This window comes from Dipodomys ordii, unplaced genomic scaffold (genome assembly GCF_000151885.1).
Source record: "Dipodomys ordii isolate 6190 unplaced genomic scaffold, Dord_2.0 Scaffold63, whole genome shotgun sequence".
Taxonomy (NCBI): Eukaryota; Metazoa; Chordata; class Mammalia; order Rodentia; family Heteromyidae; genus Dipodomys; species Dipodomys ordii.
In genome coordinates this window covers 8604882-8622210 of record NW_012267279.1, presented here as the reverse complement: position 1 = coordinate 8622210, position 17329 = coordinate 8604882, and the positions used below count along the sequence as shown (strand labels likewise).

Below are 17329 nucleotides of genomic sequence, written 5' to 3'. Positions count from 1 at the left end.
GTGATGGAACTCAGGCCTACCTGAGCCCCATTCCAAGCTTCTTTGCTTAAGTTTTGTTTTTTGAGACTTTACTAACTTTTGAGGACTTTACTTTTTGAGGGTCAATTTCAAATTCAAGATCCTACTGTCTCTAGTAGCTGGGACTACAGAAGTGAATCACCATGCTTGGTTTAGGACTAAATTCTTGTAGGCATCATTCATTTTATCAATCAATATGTTTTAATTACATTCACTTTTTGAAAAATAAAAAAATATTGTTTTGTTGTAACAAATTTATATCAATAATATAATAAGTTGATCTAGAAAGTGGTTTATTTATTTATTTATCTTGATCCATTGTGGATCTTGAACTCAGGGCCTATCTCTGAGCTCTTTTGCTCAAGGCTAGTGCTCTACCACTCTGGGTCACAGACCCACTTCCGGTTTTCTGGTAGTTAATTGGAGATAAGAATCTCACTGATTTCCCTGCCTGGGCTGGCTTTGAATCTGCAACTCTCAGGTCTCCAGAGTAGCTAGGATTACAGGTATAAGCCACCAGCAACCAGCCTAGAGAGTGTTTTAATACCTAAGTATTATATTTAGAGGGCATTAAAAATCTCAAAAATTTACGTGTAAATTTCATTGTAGAGAATCATAATAAATTCAATGAAAGGATTGCCAAGATAAAATTATATAAATTTAGAATAAAATCTTAGAGTAAAAATATGCATTCCAAGAGGAAAAAAGAATTTGAAACTTGTAACTGTCAAAGGCAAACTGAAATATTCCTAAATGAGTGATTAAAAAAAGCAAGGGGTATTTAATCTTTAATACATATATTTGAAAAAGTATTATAAGTTTAATAATGATAAATATGTATAAGATGCTAGAAATCATATAGTTTGTAATTATTTTGACACGATGTAAATTTCTATATGTGAACTTTAAAATGTATGAGAGATTATATAATTAGTGATGATAGTAAAACATTTAATGATCATTGCCATGCCATAATTCATGAAGTATATGTGATATTCTACAGGACTTTGCAGCAGAGTACCAGCTGAAAAGACTAAATTTCTACTATGCTCAAAGCTTGGCTGAGTTTTACAAGTCTACTAGCAAAAAGAATGGTTAGAAAAACTTTTGCAGAGAAGCACTAAATACTGCAGTTTGTAAGAAGTGGGGTTAATGCTACATTCACCAAGTCAAAAGTTATAACCATCATAACCATTTATTGTATTTTAAGTCTCATGAGGGAGGCATAGCAAAAGCCTAGCACTGGGCCTTCACAATATCCTCTAGTGGCCAGGTGCCGGTAGCTCATGCCTGTAACCCTAGCTACTCAGGAGGCTGAGATCTGAAGATCATGGTTCAAAGCCAGCCCAGGCAGGAAAGTCCATGATAGTCTTATCTCCAATAAACCACTAGAAATGAGAATTGGTGCTGTGGCTCAAGTAGTAGAGTGCTTGCCTGGAGCTGAAGAGCACAGGGGCAGCGTCCAGGCCCTGAGTTCAAGACCCATGGCTGACATAAAAAAAAAAATCCTCTAGTGGAGAGGGTCATTGATACATATCGCCACTTGAGCAAGAGAGTAGTACATAGTATTCAATCAGTCGATTTTCAGGGATAGCTTGGGAAATGATAGGCATGAGGGGTGCAAGTGGAGTTACTAGATTTGGGGTTAGTGTATGTTACACTCAGGAAAAGAGAGTGTAGGAGGTCACTTGGTCAGCATGGCCATAGAACTCCAACACTAGTGAGGTAATTGGATGAAGTGGCCACATGTTCCAGTTTGTCTGGATGGTCCGGTTAATGTTTGTTGTCATGACTTAATAATTAACAATAATTAACAGTCTCTCATTCCCAAAAGGTCTCAGTTGGGCTGTAAATTAGATATAAAAATTATGTACCGTAAAAGTTTATTTCCAATTTCTTTATTTACTTAATTGTGGACAAGTAAACACTTTAAGGACTAGCGCTAGTCTGTAGCACAAATATGTTGTAGTAGCTTCTAGCAGGACATCCCCATTCTGGTGTTTAATGACTGCCTAGGTAAACAGTCCAGCATTACTAATGCCAGAGTCCTGAGTTGGGTACCTATGTGGAAAGGTGTAGCGTCTTGATATTTCCTAGACACAGAGCACATATATGGGGTCAAAATGTGTTCTGTGGGGCTGGGAATGTTGCCTAGGGTAGAGTGCTTGCCTAGCATGCATGAAGCACTGGGTTCAGTTCCTCAGTACTACAGAAACAGAAAAGGCTGGAAGTGGCGCTGTGGCTCAAGTGGTAGAGTGCTAGGCTTGAGGAAAGGAAGTTCAAGGACAGTGCCCAGGCCCTGAGTTCAAGCCCCAAGACTGGCAAAAACAAAACAAAACAAAAACTATGTTGTGTGACAATGGGGACATCAAACTAAGATGTATGCACTAAGGGAAGAAAAATTTCAAGAAAACGTGCCTCACTGAAATGGGGTAGAATGCCTCATAAGCTGGGTGGTAGGAAACAGAAATACAAAGATCAAGGTCCAGAGGTGCACCGGGGCACACACAAGACCCCACCTCCAAAATAACCATAGCCAAGAGGTTTTTAAAAAATTCATTGCTATTTTTGTTTCCTTTTGTCTTATTTATTGATTTATATGTCTCTGGAGGGCAAGTGGGGAGGGACACAGAAATGGAGGGACAAAGGGTAAACAAATGTAGCAGTGGGATTTACTAGGGACTATGTTGAAAATGAACTATGCAACTTGTGGGTGGGGGTGGGAGGGAAAAACTGGGAGAGAGCAAGGGAAGGGGTGACACTGTCCAAAAAGAAATGTACTCTTTACCCGACATGTGTAACTGTAATCCTTCTGTACAGCATCTTAAAATAACAATAAAAAATTAAAAAAACTAGCAAAAATGATTGGAAGTGTGGCTTAGGCAATAGAGCATTTTCCTAGAAAGCTAGAGGCCCATGAATTCAAATGCCAGAATTAGAAATGATTCCTCATGGAGCAAAGAGACTCATACCTGGTGCCCCCAAATGCCCATTGGGGGAAGATAGTCTCTGGGACACGGACACTGACACTATTTCATGAATTCTAATGTATATCTTATGGCAATTATAACAAGTACATTTTATTTTAATGTGTGTGTGTATGTGTGCACATGCTGTTACTGGATCCTGCAGCTTGAACTCAGGGCGTCCGTGCTGTGCCTGAACTTTTTTGCTCAAGGCTAGTACTCTACCACTTGAGCTACAATTCTACTTCTAGCTTTTTTGAGTGTGATTAGAGATAAGAGTCTCATGGAGGGGGGAGGATGGGAAGGGATGGGAAGGGGAAACAAAGGAGGAGGCTACAATGCTTGATAAGAAATGTAGTCATTATCTTGCCCATGTAATTGTAACCCCTCCGTACAGTATTTTCACAATAATAATAATAAAAGTCTCATGGACTTTCCTGTGTGGGCTGGTTTTGAACCACAATCCTCAGATTTCAGCCTCGTAAGTAATGAAGATCACAGGCACGAGCCACCAGAGCTCAGCTAGTTCATATTTCATGTTCCCAATCCAGTCAATACAACAGATTAAAAATGTGAATGGGCTGTACCAATTTAAGAAGGTAACTGATGGATGTTCCTTAGCTTCTCCAATCACCCATTAAAAACACCTTAGATGACTCAGAAAAAACAAGACTACCAGCAACATGGCTCATCTAGGGATGAGCAAAACTAACAACTTCTTGCAAAAATTCTACAGCAAGTGAAAGAGAAACACAGCATGTAAAATGAAGAGAACGCTGCTCTTTTGAATAAGATTTACTGAAAGTAATTTAAGAAAATCTACCCCTACTTTGTTTACAATAAAAATTAGGCAGAAACAGACACCAACACCAAGATAACTGATAAAACATACAGATTGATATGCAAAGAGGAAGTAGCAGTAAGGTAAATAGTATTGAAGGAAACTAGATATGGAAAGGGGCATCTTTAAGGAAACAAAGAATCTAAAGTGGCATTAGACAAAGTAATGTTTTGTATATAGTTTTGTAAATAAATAATTTATATTTAAAATAATAAAACTGGAAGAGATTTAAAAAAGTATGGGGAGTGCTTTTTTTTTTTTTTTTTTTGGTTGGTCTTGAGGCTTGAACTCTGGGCCTGGGCATTGTCCCTCAGCTTTTCAGCTCAAGGCTAGCACTCTACCACTTGAGCCACAGTGCCACTTCTGGTTTTCTGGTGGTTAACTGGAAATAAGAGTCTCACGGATGGTCCTGCCTGGCCTGGGTTTGAACTGGGATCCTCAGATCTCAGTCTCTGAGTAGCTAGGATTATAGGTATGAGCCATCAGTGCCCTGCTGAGTTTTTGTGTGAAATTTTTGGGTAGTACTTGGGCTTGAACTCAGGTCTTTGCAATTACTAGGCAGGCTATCTCAAGCTACAGAATAAAATTTTGAAGCTCTCTTAGAAAGTTGAGAGGGACTTGTAGGTGTATAGCTCAATGGCAGAAGCCCTGGACTCAGGGGATAGTTTTGACTTCAAATAGGTGCTTTATAAAACAACTCATGAATAGATAAATGAACACAAGTGTTCAAACTAACTTAAATAATGACAAGCACCAAATCCAACCTAACAAAAATGAGATGGATGCATTAAAAAATTATCTTTAAGTAGTTGTACAAAGAAGTTCCCATTCTACAAAACAGTATATGAATACAAACTATCTGATAACACTGTCACCCATTGCTCCTAACTCATCCCTTCTCTTACTTTTCTTTTTCTTTTTTAATTGAGTTTAGGTGATAACATAAATTTCACATATTTCACAGTATTGTGGAATAGTTAGTTAAAGTAACAAACAAATTTTAACCTTCACAAGGCAAATTGTCATTATCATGGCCTATCAAGTTGGTGAATTCCATGAGCTTTGACAATGCATTTCTTTTCAAACTGTAAATATTCAGTGTTGGAGCTAGGCACCGGTGGCTCATGCCTGTAATCCTAACTACTCAGGAGGCTGAGATCTGAGGATCATGTTCAAAGTCAGCTCAGGCAGGAAAGTCCTTGAGACTCTTATGTCCAATTAATCACTAGAAAACTGGAAGTGGCACCGTGGCTCAAGTAGTAGAGAGCTTGCCTTGAGCTGAAGAGTGCAGGAACAGCGCCCAAGCCCAGAGTTCAAGCCCCTCGACCTAGCAGGAAAAAAAAAATCAGTGTTGGGTCAGGGTACAGACAAGGTGCTTTCTTTAAAGGCCAAAACCACCTTGAAGATAGAAAATATATTTATTTTGTTAATTATAATATTCATTTTAGTACCTAAGTCATGAAAGCTGCTAAATCAGAGTGAAGAGCAAATCAGCATCTCTTTCCTGTGGGAGGGGAACTTTGTCTTTCTAGCTGCAAAAACAACCATACTTTTTGACCTAGTTCCTCCAATCATAAAAACATAGTCTTAGCTCAGTGGTAGAGTGCTTGCCTTGCATGCATGAGGCCCTGGGTTCGATTCCTCAACACCACGTAAGCAGAAAAAGCCAGAAGTGGCGCTGTGGCTCAAGTGGTAGAGAGCTAGCCTTGAGCTGAAGAGCTGAGGGACAGCGCTTAGGCCCAGAGTCCAGACCCCACCACCAGCGCGCGCGCGTGCACACACACACACACACACACACACACAAAACAAACAAACCATAGTCAAAATTAAAGCAGCATAAAGGCTACTGATTTAAATTGAAATTATATATACTGGGCGTTAAGGGTTGATTACTAAGAAGCCATTACATAATATTTTGTTTGTTTTTTGTTGTTCATGGGGATTGAACTCAGAGCCTGGGCACTGTCCCTGAGCTTCTTTTGCTCAAGGCTAGTGCTCTATCACTTGAGCCATAGTTCCATTTCCAGCTTTTTCTGAGTAGTTTGCTGGAGATGAGAGTCTCATGGCCTTTTCTGCCGGGGCTGGCTTCCAACTATGATTTTCATATCTTAGCCTCTCAAGTAATTGGGATTACAGGCATGAGTCACCAGTGCTCGGCTTTCTTTTTCTTTCTTTTTTTCTTTTTTTGTCAGTGTTGGGGCCTGAACTCTGGGCCTGGGCGCTGTCCCTCAGCTCTTCAGCTCAAGGTTAGCGCTCTACCACTTAAGCCACAGCATCCCTTCTGGCCTTTTCTGTTTATGTGGTGCTGAGGATTTGAACCCAGGGCCTCATGCATGCAAGGCAAGCACTCTACCATTGAGCCACCTTCCCAGCCCTGCTCAGCTTTCATTTGTACTTTCTAAGAAAGCTCAGTGTAGCACTGAGCTCAGAGGAGCCAAAATATTTGGGTTTAAATCCTTATTTTGCCAGTTGCTGTCATTGTGACTTTAGGCAAGTCACTTACGTCTCAACTTCAATAACCACTTTAAAATAAGTGTAATAATAGTACCTTATTTCATAGTATTGTTGTGAGAATGAAATGACCTAATGTAGGTAAAGCAAATAATGACAGCAACAATGAACAAAATTAAGCTGGGCCTGGTGACTCATGTTTGTAATTCTAGCTATTCAGAAATGAGGATCATGGTTTGAAGTCAGCTTGGGCAGAAATGTCTGTGAGGCTCCAACTTGGATTTATCAGCAAAAACCAACAACAACAAAAAACAACAAAAAAATACAAAAAGAAACAAAAAACAGGACCAGAGGTGTGGGTCAAGTGGTAGAGCACTAATCATGAGTGAAAACGTCAAACAATAGTATAATGCCCTGAGCTCAAGGCCTGGCACCCACACAGAGTGCACATGTGCGTGCGCGAGCATGCAGAGACACACACACACACACATACACACATACACACCCCCAAACCAAATCAAACCAAAAATGGATTTGTCATAGTTGCTATTAGTTTCTGAGAGAAAGGAAGGCAAAGAATCTATTTCTAGTTTTTCTTTCTTTCTTTCTTTCTTTTTTTTGGTCGGTCTTGGGGCTTGAACTTTGGGTCTGGGTGCTGTCCCTGAGCTCTTCAGCTCAAGGCAAGTGCTGTACCACTTGAGCCACAGCATCACTTCTGGTGTTCTGGTGATTAATTGGAGATAAGAGTCTCACAGACTTTCCTGCAGGGGCTAGCTTTGAACCATGATTCTCAGCCTCCTGAGTAGCTAGGATTACAGGCGTGAGCCACCAGCACCCAGCTGCTAGTTTTTGGTTCTTAAACCTCTTTCCTCAGATTCTGATCAAAGCATACAGGTTTGTGTTCAATACATAAGTTAGCTACATTAATCTTGTTGGAAGGTGAGATGCAGTTTGTGATAAACCTAGTCTTGTTCTGGTATCAAGACAGTTGAGAAAAACCTGACAAAGTGTTGCAACAGGCCTAACAGACTTAGGACCTGACAGAGCTTCTTTAAAAAAAAAATGCCGAGAAAGAGGGGGTCAATGAACCCAATTCTAAATGATCTTTCTCATCTATTTTAAGATCTATTCCAAGCTTCTTTGGACAAAAACCTAGCCTTTTAAGGAAGGTGCAGAGAACATGCCTCCGTGGGCTTGCTCTGAGGGAATGTTTTAGCAGGTGCAGCATTTCACCCCGGAGGTGGCTGCATGAATTTGTGAACCGAGGTGGCAACTTTGACTCTCTCCGGAAGAAAAGATGGTATCTCGATACAGGGCGTTTAATTACAATGGCACCACTTTAAACAAGAAGCCTCAGCAGCCACAGCCACCTCTAGCCCAGCAGCTCAATATTTAGATGAAAGAAAGCAAGATCTATCCCCACCCCTCCCCGCCCCGTGTGCACCCTGCCGAAGAAATCTGGGACTAATTGCAATCCAAGAGGGCTGTCGCACCATTGAAGTGGGGAGAGCGGGTGGAGGTGAGAACTAACCTATATTCTGAGATTAGAAAAAATCGTGGATTTCCTGGGGAGGGTGTGTGTGTGTGTGTGTGGAGGCGAGGAGGGATTTGGTACCATCTTCAGCATCATCGTCGGGAAATCTGGGAACAGAGAATACAAACTGCCCTCCATGTCTTCCCCATCTGACAGATGCAAACCTTAGTCCGCTCCCCTCTGTCGGCACTCAGGAGGTATGGGGGCGGGAGGGGGGAGTATTTTACTGTTAAATTCTCCAGGTACAACAAATACAAGGCCCGTTTGGAGTTCCCGGGTGGGAGGACCCGGAGAGCGTGTGCCTGTGTGTGTGTGTGTGTGTGTGTGTGTGTGTGTGTGTGTGTGGTGATGTGGGGGAACCAGGCCCACCCAGAGAGTCTGCAAAGGTGGAAGAATTGAGCGTCACTGTCGGGTGACAAGCCCCAAAGTTTGGGGTGGAGCCAATGGGCTGAGTCTGCAGGTTCCCTAGGATCCGCCCTGCGCACAACCTTCGGCAGTTTGCCGTTTCGAATCTCGCCCGTGGATTTCCGGACGAGACACTCACTGTCTCAGAGGCGTTCTCGAAGCGCAGGGCCCACAGCTGCCCCGGGAGCCGGCTCTCATCTTCGCCAGCAGAAGCTGCGATCGAGGTCGGGGGCGGAAAGGCTCCCGCTCTCTTTTTGTCAGAGCTGACATTCCCGCGTGGCCCGATGCAACTTCCAGCACCACTTCCCCATCAACCTCTCACCCTCCATCTCCGGCCCGGGGGACGTTGGGATGCCTGGCAGGATCAGCTAGGGGCTAAGCGGTTAAGCCGCGTCCTTCAGGTGTCAGCCTCGTTCTGATTAGAAACTACAACTCCCAGAGTTCCTTGTGCCAGGCCGCCAGGCCGCAAATAAGATGGCCCCAGAAGTGAAAAAAACATGCAACGAGTAGGGGGTAGGGTGGGGGGAGCAGGTCTCTGGCAGTTTCTTTACCGGATGTGTTTAAATAACTGACTCTCCACATATGCACCAACCCACTAACCATCTCGGAGGCTGCGGAGGCCAGGGCCGACGCCGCGCCCGCTTCTCCAGGGCCATCTTGGGAGTTGTAGTCCGCCTGCCAGACTGCGCCGAACTACCTTTCCCAGGGTGCCCTGCGAAAGGCGATAGAAACGCTCTTTTCTAAGACTCTCTCTGCACTAAAGATCCTCCCCATCCCGTTTCCCCGGTCTTCTCGTCATCGACTTATTTTCCATTTGTCGAGAAAGGGAATCAGCCCCAGGAGTTGCCAGGGCTCCGGGCCGCGCCGCCCCAAGAGGCACTTCCGGCGGCGGTTCACTTCCTGGTTGGGTGGATGGAGCCCGGCGGGAGCGCGCGCGGGGGAGGGGCGGCGGGTCAGTCTCCGCCGGGCGCACGGGGGATCAGCTGGCGGGCGGGCTAGTGAGCGAGCGAGCGAGCGGGCGGGCGGGCGCCGAACGAGCCCCGGCTCAGACTGCAGCGCCGCCTCCTCTCCGTGTCTCAGGTCGGCCCGGCGGCCGTGACAATGTTGCGGGGCTGGTAGCTGGGCTCCGGCCGCCGAGCCGTCTCAAGTGGGTGCCTCGGGGATGCTCCCTGGCGGGGCGGCGAGGGGGACCGGGTCGTAGGGGGGACCAGCAGGATCGGCGCTGTCCAGGCCGGCCCTCCTTTTTCCGAGCTCCGGCTGGGCACGGGGATCCGGAGTTGTGGGGCCGGGGATGCATTTTCAGCCTCGGGATTCTTTTCAGCAGGAAAATGCATGGAGCGTTTCCCTGGGATGATGGCTTTTGCTCCCTCTAGGACTCGGCAGTTGAATTTTTAAGTGTGTTACTGATTCATCCTCTCTCTTCCTCTGTCATCGCAGGTTTAAACTTACACGAATCGCTCTCTGGAGGAGGAGGGGACCCGCCGCGCGATTGACACGCATATTCCTATAGGCATCCTCCCTCAGCCCCCACCCCCACGACCGGATTCGGGTGGCTCCTCGCGGAGCTGAAATCCGAGAAGAAATCCTTAGATCTCTTTTCTTTAAAAAAAAAAAAAAAAAAAAAACACATCTAGAAACCATCGGCATTTTGCTTTGCTGCTTCCTATTTGCAAGATGAAGAAGTTTTTCGACTCCCGACGAGAACAGGGTGGCTCTGGCCTGGGCTCGGGCTCCAGCGGAGGAGGGGGCAGCACCTCAGGCCTGGGCAGTGGCTATATCGGAAGGGTCTTTGGCATCGGGCGACAGCAGGTCACAGTGGACGAGGTGCTGGCAGAAGGTACGGTGGAACTCTGCGCTGTAAATTAAAATCTTGTGCTGATGTGGCAAGACTCTGGTTTCTAGTTGTTGAATGTATGAATGGGTTTTTCACCAACTGACCCCCCCTCCCCCGCACTTTCCTCGTGAGTCATTGTCCTTGAGAGATTTAAAACTGAGATTGGAAAGTGACAGGGCTTAAAGGGGTAGGGGGAAGTTGTTTACTGCAGTGGCCTTTTAGGGAGGGAAATAAAAGGTTAAGAAGCCACCTTCTTTTCCTCCTGGAATTAGGCGGATCAGAAGAGAAAAACGTAGATGGGAAAGTGTAAAGCTCACCATCAGATGCAGGGTGGTGGGTTTGTCATCCTCCCAAAACTTGAAATACTGATGTGAAGAATGTAGGGTGGGAATTGGGGGAATCCTTAAGGAGGAAGAGGGATTTTTTCCTACTAACTTTTCCATTTCCATAAGGAGGTGTTGAAAGGAAGGTCCGATTTTCTGGGAATGGGAGTGTGTTTATCTGAGCAAGGCTCTAGGTGGATTTGACTAGGTTTGTTTTCAGATCAACTGTTATCAGGCTCCCAGGATGTAGCTAAGATAACAGAAATTATATGAAGTGAATGTGATTGTTTTGAACTCAATCTCTAGGCCCTTCTTTCTCTCATTTTAAAATTTTTATTAAGAACTACTTGAGAGTAGCTCTCATTTTGTTTTTTTCCCCCTGTATTGGACCGGATGTTATTTACATCTGTTGTGTAAATTCCCTCCTTCTGTGTGTGTTCATTTGTATAATCTGAACTAATGTAGATATTTATCTTTATCCCCCAGGCTTTTGGGAAATCTTTTCCTGTCTCTTGTAACCTTAACCTCGACCTTCATAATCATGCTAGACTCATACTTTTCACAGCTCATTGCCTGCTTAGTGTGCTTTTATTTTTAATAAAAGCAGTAATTTCCTTGGTGTGAAGCAATTCAAACTAATTGGATGGGGCCAACCTCCTGTAGGTTGTGTTTTGGACTGCAAGACATTGGAAAGGGGAGGCCTCTATTACTGCAACATGGTGGTATGGAACAGTTTATTAGCGAGGGAAGAGAGAAAGAACGCTAAGAGGCCCCTCTGAAAAGGAGCTTTTTGTAAACTAAGGTTGAAGCAAGGATCCCTACCTGGGCCTAGGAAATGCCTGTCATCCTGAGTGTTGCAGGCTGGTGGGTGGGTTGGGAAGAGGGAGAAGCTGTGTTTGGCTCTCAGCTTTTGTCAACATTGGATTTACGGGCCCAGTTTCTGGGGATGCGATTTTGAAGCTTGTACTTGAAAAATCATATTTTAAAAAGGGTCTCTGACAGTTAATATTGTTCTGTTTTCATTTGTAGTAATGTTCTAGCTGGACTTAATCCTGGTCCTGAGTCACTGTCCCTCAGGATTCTTCCTTGTGGGCTTTGGTGCAGGATGGGAGATGCTTCTGTGCCTGCTGCCAGATCTGTACCCTTGAGTCTGATCTGTCTCCTTCATCCCTGTGCCAAAACCCGGACTGCAGTGGGGTGGAGAAATGGAGAAGGATGTGAGAAAGAGAGATCAGAAGAATGAGGGGGTGCACAGCTCCTTCCTCTTCCTTTGACTGGCCTTTCCTGACCTCATAACCCTGGAGCATTTTGTTCAGCTAGGATGTTGTTTCATCATGGATGCCTTGCCCTAAGCGATGCCTGTTCACAAAGTCTTGATCTTGGAGAAGGATGGCCAAATGTAAAGGCAAAATTGTTCTTTGTTATCTATGGCTGTCCTCCTCTTCCCTGAACTTCATTCCTGAGAACTGTGCATTATGACATGCTAAAGTGGAACATGGGGCTTTCACCTCTGCATTTAGTCATTTATGGCAGGCACCGTAGTATGTTCTGGGGACGTGATGTTAAACAAGGTGCTAGAATTTATGAACTGTTTTAAGGGATGGAAAATGGGCAGTTATAACAGAATAACTAGTGCCATCATGGAGATAAGCTCAGAGTATGCCAACTGCCACTTTATATTATTTTATTTTGGGGGAGAGGCCTGGTTTTAGGAGAGGAAATAACTGAAGAATGAGTAGGAGTTAGCTAGTGTGGTATAGCTTGGGCAAAGATCTTAGTAGCAAGAGAGAATGTTGTGTAAAATTTGGTTTGGTAATGCTGATTTCTTTATGCTCCTTGAGTATAATGGAGTTTGAATTTGTGGCCTGTAAAGTATGTACATGTGCAGGAGTTAGTGTACAAAATATATAATACTTACGAAATCCAAAGAGTATTAAATTCTAGAAGGGATGAAACAGGTCTAAGGAAAGACTGATGTGCCGGGTGCCAATGGCTCACGCCTGTAATCCTAGCTACTCAGGAGGCTGAGATCTAAGGATCATGGTTCAGAGCCAGCCTGGGCAGGAAAGTCGGTGAAACTCTTATCTCCAGTAAACCACCAGAAAACCGGAAATGGCTCTGTGACTCAAGTGATAGAGCACTAGCCTTGAGCTGAAGGACAGTATGCAGGCCCAGAGTTCAAGCCCCACGACTGACAAAAAAAAAAAAAAAGAAAGAAAGAAAGACTGATGTTTACCTTTATTTACTTTTTCACAGTGCTGGAAATGAAGCCATAGACCTTGAACATAGTAGGCAAGTTCCCACTACTGAGCTACATCCCTAGTCTTGGTGGAGCCTCCAGGAAATTTAGAAAGACAAAACACACATTTACATATAGTGTGGTTATGAATATTGACTGTGGAATCAGACTGATCTAGGCTCAAATTTGGGGTCTGCTTTTTTTTTGTTGTTGTTGTTAAAAAAAAAAAGCTGTGGAACATTTTTGAAGTTCTTTTTTTTGTTGTGGCAGTGTTCTTCAGATGTGGGCCCTGAATCAGGAGCATCTTCATCTGAGAGCTTCCTAGAAATGCGTGTTCTTGGGTATCCCTGGTAAATGGTGGGTATAAAGTCTGAAAACCACTCTTCGGTAGAGTTACTTTGAGGATTTACTAAGACAGTAAACATTGAACACTTTTCAAAAGTTCAATAAATAATTGCTTTTATCTACCAGCAACAATATAGTTAAAGGGGAGTGAAAGCAAGTTTGGTTGTAACAATCTAAAGTAATCACCTTCTTCCATTGTGTTTGGGCTAAGCCAGATGTTCTTTGCAGAGGCCTTATCAGCTCCTTAAAGGGTAATTACAGGTATTTTGGGCAAACATGCTCCTTCCTAGTCTTTCTTCTCTGAGTCTCCAGACACAAAATTCTACTAGTTCTAAGCAAAGCTGTACACCAGATGCCCTAGGCAATGGCTAGCCAATCTTCAGACACAGACCTGATCACCACCATATTCTGTTATTTCTTTTTCCCTAATATATATGTATGTATATATATATATACACACACACACACACACATACACACACACACATATGTCTGTGCTTGATAGTGAGAAGTTGCAAGAGCCTCAAGAAACAGTTGCCAGGTAAGACTGGGGAGTGTTAGCCTGCAGGCTCTCCATCAGTAATATCTGCCTTGTTGGACAGGTTCACTGACTAGTTCAGGAGGAACGTGGTTATCTAAGGGAAGTAAGATCCATTTTGAGTTAGAGGAATGGGGATATCTCCAGGCTGGTTGTTGGGAAGGGTACTTTCTGGCTTTCTCAGGAATATGCTATTATGAGATGCTAAATCATTTCTAATAACTGGCCATGTGGTATTAAGGAAGGACTTGGTTTAAGTTTACAGAATGAGCTCATTGGGAAAATTGAATCAGTGCTTTCAAAGGACATGAGAAGCGGTGCTTTTATCATACTTCTTAGCTATAGAAGGCCTTATATCTGAGCTTTAAACAATAGGTGTTGAACACTTGCTGTGTTTAAAAGAGTATTCCAGAGGTGTTTCATTTCCATATAAGTTGGACCAGCCAGCTCCTCAGAATAGTTTTCCTATCTCTACCAAAGGAATCTAGGACCAGGACTAATAAGAACTAAGATTCATACTGAAAAACTAATATAATTTCTCCTATCTGTAGAATGGGATATTGAGGGGAAAGGAAAGGAAAAGGAAAAAACAAAAATCCACATGTGGCATATAACACAAATATCTTGTTAGTATCAATATGATATATGCATGTCTCATGAACATTCATTAGTACTTTTCTATGGCAAGCCCAGTATTAGGTTCCAGAGACAGTAAGTTGGATGAGCTCTTGCCTCATGGACGAGTAAATAACAAACCTGATACAAATATCTAGCATTAGCATGGGCCTTGGAGTATGGTAGATGGTAAGAGATGGTCTGTGAAGATGAAGGGCCTGAGGACGAAGGTTTCCAGATCAGGAGACATTTGAAGAGGAGTGGCAGCTATCCAGCAGATGTTCCAGCTATAGGTTATTGAAGATCTTCCAGCCGGAGCGGGTAGCCTACATGTTAGTATGGAATGGCCAAATAGAAGGATGAGTCAAGAATACTAACTAGTCTAATGCTCTCTGCCTTTTTCTGTTTTTGTTTTGATACCAGGCCTATCACTCAGCTTTTTTCTTTCTTTTTTAAATATAATTTTACTGTTATTATTAAGGTATTGTACAGAGGAGTTGCCATTTTATGTTAGGTAACGAACACATTTCTTTTTTTGGACAATGTTACCCCTTCCTTGACTTCACTCAGCTTTTCTTTTTTATCTTTATCTTTTTTTTTTTTTTTTGCTAGTCTTGGGCTTAAACTCAGGGCCTGGGTGCTATCTCCGAGCCTCTTTATGCTCCAGGCTTTGGCTTTACTACTTGAGCCCGTAGTACCACTTCTGGTGTTTTCTGAGTAGTTGATTGGAGATAACAGTCTCATGGATTTTTCTGCCCTGGCTGGCTTTGAACTGCAATCCTTAGATCTCAGCCTCCTGAATAGCTAGTATTACAGGTATGAGTCACCAGTGTCTGGCTTTTCACTGAGCTTTACTTGATCACAGATGGTACTTAAACGATAGAGCACCATTTGAAATTTTGAGATTTTATTGGTTAATTCAAGGACTTTTCTGCCTTGGCTTGCTTTGAACCTTGATTTTCCAATCTCAGCCTCCTGAGTATATAGAATTACAGATGGGAGTCAGTAGTGTTGGGCTTAATGTTGACTATTTTGGTTAGTGCAAGTTTGCCTTCCAGAATCAAGGAAAGGACATGTGTAGCATGTGCTGTATGTATGTATGTATAAGGAGATTCTTTTACATTTGCCTCCAAATGTACATTTGCATATATTTGCTTGTTACTTTCTTCAGTGGCTCTTAGCTACTATCAAATAACTAGGAGTCTCTACTGTTCCTCTGCTGTACCTTAGCTCTGTGCTAAGGCATAGCATGTATGGAGAAAAGGAAAAGGTTTCCCAGAAGGGTCATAGAGACAAGAAGCTTGCATATGCGTGTATATGTTTTGGAAGGCTAAGGATTGGGAGAGGCAGAAGACTAGTGTTACCAAAAAGGGTGAATAGGGGATGATAATGAGGATGTTTGACTAGAGCAGAAAGAAGAAAATAAGTTTATAGAGACCCTTAAGCATCAGGCAGAGATTAGTTATAAGCACCTGAGGCTTTCTCTTGACGCAAATACCAGTTTGATCCCTCCCACTTCAGATGTCTTTGCCTGCTGGGAAGTCTGGTCTTTTTAATGCAACTGCAGATTTTCAGGGGGTGGTTTGTGAATGGTGTCTTCCTGGTTTCAGGCATGATGACAGTTTAGCTTTGCTAAATATAGCTAAATCCAGAATGTAGAAATGAAGTCCAGAATAAGCAATTGCTATGGTCAGAGGCTTTTCTTTGGTCTTTCTAACAAAAACCAAGCTCATTTAATAAGAGATGATGACAAGAGAACACATGGGATTTGAATGGTAGCTAAAATGACATGTAGAGTATACAAGAAAGGCTTGGTGACTCTTAATGAAGCACCTGGAAATAATATTACTGTATTACAGTCATCATTTTAATTTACAGTATTTGAAAGTGGACACTTTAGAAAGGGGACTAGTACTGATGTCTGCTTTCATCTTACACTCTTACAAGGATAGGTGCCTTCTGAGCCTACTTGAGAGCTATCTAGGGCATCTGTGTCTCATAGAGATGAAGAAGTTATAGTAATAGTCATGCTATTATCTGTTGAAGTAGCATCTAGCCAGCGTGGCAGCAAAGACTCACTTGCAGTCTACCTTTCTGGAGTCATATTTTGTGTGGTGGAAGAGCACTTCATTATGACCTGGGAGAGTGAAGTTTGTTATTCGTTCACTGCCTTGTCAATAAATGCTGATGAGAAACCCTGTGTGAAGATGGTAGGAAGTAGCTCTGCCTTCAGGAACTCAAATAGGAACCTTGAGACATATAAGAAAGTAGCATTTATTGCAATAGAGGAATGTGAAAGGGTGAGGGCAACAGATCTGTGGGGAAAAGTTAGGGGAAGATAAAGGTGATATTTGAGGTGTATTTAAAAAAAAATAAGAATTTAGTGGGCACTGATGGCTCGTGCCTGTAATCCTACTCAGGAAGCTGAGATCTGAGGATCACAAGAGGCCATCATTGGTGTGAAAATCTTTGAGACTCTTCAATTAACCTTCTCTCCCTCCTTCCCTCCCCCCAGAAAAGCCAGAATTAGAGCTGTGGCTCAAGTGGTATAGTACTAGCCTTGAGCAAAAAAAGCTCAGGAATAGTGTCCAGGGCAAGTACCAAGCTCTAGGACCAGCAGAAAAAATAAAAAAATTAAAAAAAAAAGAATTTATTGGTAAGAGGGATAAGATCAGGAGAACATTCTAGATAGAGAAGATAATGTGCAACATGCATAAAGACACAACACAGGAAAATTTATTGTTTGTTGAGACACTGTATGTTTTGAGATAGAGGTAACCATCTATTAGTGGCACAGGTCTGTGCTATACATAAAATAGCCACATATGACTATGTATAAATTGTTTAAAACTAAACAGAATAATAATTCAATACTTCACACATTAGCTATATTCTAACTGCTTAGTATCTTTCTTTGTGTGTGTGTGTGTGTGTGTGTGTGTGTGTGTGTGTGTGTGTGTGTGTGTGCGTGTATGTGTGCCTTGATGCTGAGCATGGCATGAACTCAGGGCCTTGCTCAGATTTCTCTGCTCATAGCTGGTGTTCTACCATACCTCTAGTCTGGTATTTTGCTGGATAATTGCAGATGTGAGTCTCCAGGACTTTTCTGCCTCAGATAGCTTCAAACCTTAGCCTCCTGAGTAGCTAGGAATATGTACAGGCATGAACCACTGGTGTATATCTGTCTAAGACTAGTTTCTTTTTTTTTTTTTTTTTGGGT

General features: G+C 43.0%; 1 protein-coding gene across 2 annotated transcripts in view; it reads left to right on the top strand.

The window, feature by feature from the left end:
- The first annotated feature begins 9198 nt into the window (after positions 1 to 9198).
- The window catches only part of Aak1 (AP2 associated kinase 1), a 189693-nt gene continuing 181562 nt past the window's right edge, over positions 9199 to 17329 (top strand). For both annotated transcript variants that reach the window (XM_013022572.1, XM_013022571.1), the window contains exons 1-2: positions 9199 to 9362; positions 9653 to 10052. In XM_013022572.1, coding sequence (XP_012878026.1) covers positions 9890 to 10052 — 163 coding nt within the window. In that variant the 5' untranslated portion in view covers positions 9199 to 9362; positions 9653 to 9889. The remainder of the gene's footprint in view (positions 9363 to 9652; positions 10053 to 17329) is intronic.